The 2,633-nt window shown below is 47.7% G+C and overlaps 1 protein-coding gene across 1 annotated transcript in view; it reads right to left on the reverse strand.

The window, feature by feature from the left end:
• The window catches only part of RORB (RAR-related orphan receptor B), a 192,853-nt gene extending 191,811 nt beyond the window's left edge, over positions 1 to 1,042 (reverse strand). Inside the window, exon 1 of the mRNA XM_011968251.1 lies at positions 377 to 1,042. Within this exon, the coding sequence (XP_011823641.1) occupies positions 377 to 383 (7 nt within the window). The 5' untranslated portion in view covers positions 384 to 1,042. The remainder of the gene's footprint in view (positions 1 to 376) is intronic.
• Between the last annotated feature and the right edge of the window lie 1,591 nt (positions 1,043 to 2,633).

Genomic DNA, 2,633 nt, shown 5'->3' on the forward strand with positions numbered 1-2,633 from the left:
GGGGCACTTCCAAACTGCTCCTGTCCAGAGGCATCCCTCTCTCGGCTTTCTCCATCCCGCGTCCGCTTCCGCACCCGAGAGCGACAAGCAAAAATGATGCAGTGCAACTCAAGGACTGGTAGGAACCAAGTAGCCTGTCTCCCCTCTCCAAAAAAGCGCCCTCCCGCGTCCCTCCAGAACTCCCGAAAGGCATCAACACCTTCCCACAACTTTCTACGCCCAGGCCATTTGCAGCCCCACCTGCGAGAGCGAATTCGGGAAACTGCGCCTGGACAACCTCTTTCCCCTTAGACTGGGTGCCCTCCCCTCCCCCATCTCCCCGTCTGGCTGGAGTTGGCCGGACTCGGGGAGCCTCGGTGCCTGCAGACTCGCTTACCTCGCATGGTGTGGCCGCTCTCCCGCTCCGCGTAGTCATGAAGCTGCTCCCAGCCCGAACCCTGGAGAGCCCAAAAATCCCGCTCAGCACGAGTGAAGAAGGTGGTCGGCGAAGAGCTGCGCTGCCGAGAAAACCATCCCTTTAGGCGGACGCCGTGGCCGCAGGGTGACGTTTGCCGTCGCCGCCGCTATGTTAACAGTTTTGATGTTGGTGGTGACTGTTTTGATGATTGTTTGTTTGTTTGTTTGTTTTCAGGAAGGGTGAAAAAAAATGTTCTGGCTGTCTGGTGCCTGGGGTTTGTTTTGGTTTTGTTTTTCTTTTTCTTTCTCTCCAATGTGCTTGCTTTTTAAAAATGCCACCGCCTCCGGCTCAGAAGATTTCTTTTGTGATCACTTGGACTGAGGAGGAGGAGGAAGGGCAGCAGCAGGAGGAGGAGTTGGTGGTGGTTTTGTTAGTTACAAAGAAGAGGGAGAAGGAGCAAGGGGGAAAAAAGGAAACAGAAAGAAAAGAAAGAAAGGCGGTGTGGATGGCAGAGCATGTGCGTTTTCACATGACATCTGTGCCTGTTAGCGGATCCACAATGTGAATTTTCACTGTTCAGTTACAGGGAGGAAGGGAGCAGCGAGAGAGAAAGAGAGGGGAGAGATGGAGAGAGAGCGCTGAGAGGGGCTTATACGCGAGGGCGGGCTTGGCCGCGACTTCCAGGCCCCGCCTGCTGTCAGCGCAGCCGCCAATCAGCGCCCAGCAGCGCCTGGAGAGGCTGGGACCGCGGGGAGGGGACGCGGTGGAGGCGGGGGGTGGGGTGGGGGCTGGGGATGAGGGATTCCGAGGCGGCCGGGGCTGCGACGGGGAATTGGAGACTGTCCGAACGGGGCAGAGGAGAAGGGCCGACTGGGAAAGTCGGGCAGATCCGCAGGTGACAGGCACTTCCGATTGCAGCAGAGAAGGGGACACTGATCACGGAAAACCTTCGGAGGCAAGAGACGCGGGGCTCCCCGGGTTTCACGTTCGGTCCCTCTCTCGCAACCCCCACGGGCCCAGCAGAGTTAGTTTTGAATTTATGGCAGAGCTTTGCCGAGCGCTGTTTGGGTAAACTTCGGTCTCCGGCAGGGGTTTCCGTGGGCAGGTGGTTTGGGTGTTGGTGGTAGAATAATGCAAACCAACTTCCATCACTTTTAGCATAACTAAAATGCAGTCCCATGCAAGTAGCTATCCCCTTCCTTTAAAAACGTCTGTCAGATGCTCCCTGACCCTCTTCTTAAAAAAAAAAAAATAAAAAAAAAAATCGTGTATGTGTTCTTTTGTCAGGGAAATTGATTTTTATTAGCATTTGGAGAATCCCCTGGAGAGATGGACTACAGGACTGAAGGAAAATAGCTCAAACTGGCGGTGTAGCCACCTTACTAATTCAAGAGAAATGGCTGTTGCTAGAAGGTGTGATTGCAGGGTGCTCTTAGAAAGGTTTTAAAAGGAAGACATTGTTAACTTTAGTTGCATTTACCCTAGTTAGATTGGTAACTGAACATAGATCAACTTATTTGTATTCTTTAGGTGAAAATTGTCATCTATGACCATTTGTATTCTGATAAAAATCTAATACATATATCAAAACTTCCTTTGCAAGTTTTTCCTCCTCAGTTGACAAAATAAGCATATAAATGATTACATCTACTTCCTTCCCAATAGTAGGGAACTTCTTAAATACTTGTGTTAATTGAACACCCTAAAAGATTGGGAGGTGAAAACTTTTGCCTCATTCACTCGGTCTTGAGGCTGGGAGATGTCTACTCATTAGCATACCTGTTGGCACAGCAGGCCTCATCATTACTTAAGTATCCAAATAATTTGATTTTTGACTGGTATTTATTCATGATATGTCATATAACACAAAGTACAATGTAGAATTGGCAGTTATTTAGTCAATTAGGTCACTCTACACTGCCGAGTAGTTTTTTCCTTCCTGATTAAATAAAAAATGAATTATCTGCTGAATTTTCACCAGTGTGTAAATTGACGTAGCCCTGCTATATGCCATCCCATTTGCAAACCAATGTGTGATTTAGGAAAATTCTAGTATTAAGAGTGAAAGTTGATTGAGTCATTAATTAAATGAAATGAACAAAAGGAAGTTACTGTTCAGAATAGTTATTCCTTTATAAATACCTTTCTCCTAGAATTGTAATTGACACAGTAGTTAATCTTTTAAGATAATATTTAAGGCTCCCTGGTTTTATCATTTTTAATCAAGTAAAATATA

This window comes from Mandrillus leucophaeus, unplaced genomic scaffold (genome assembly GCF_000951045.1).
Source record: "Mandrillus leucophaeus isolate KB7577 unplaced genomic scaffold, Mleu.le_1.0 Scaffold833, whole genome shotgun sequence".
NCBI classification, from domain to species: Eukaryota; Metazoa; Chordata; class Mammalia; order Primates; family Cercopithecidae; genus Mandrillus; species Mandrillus leucophaeus.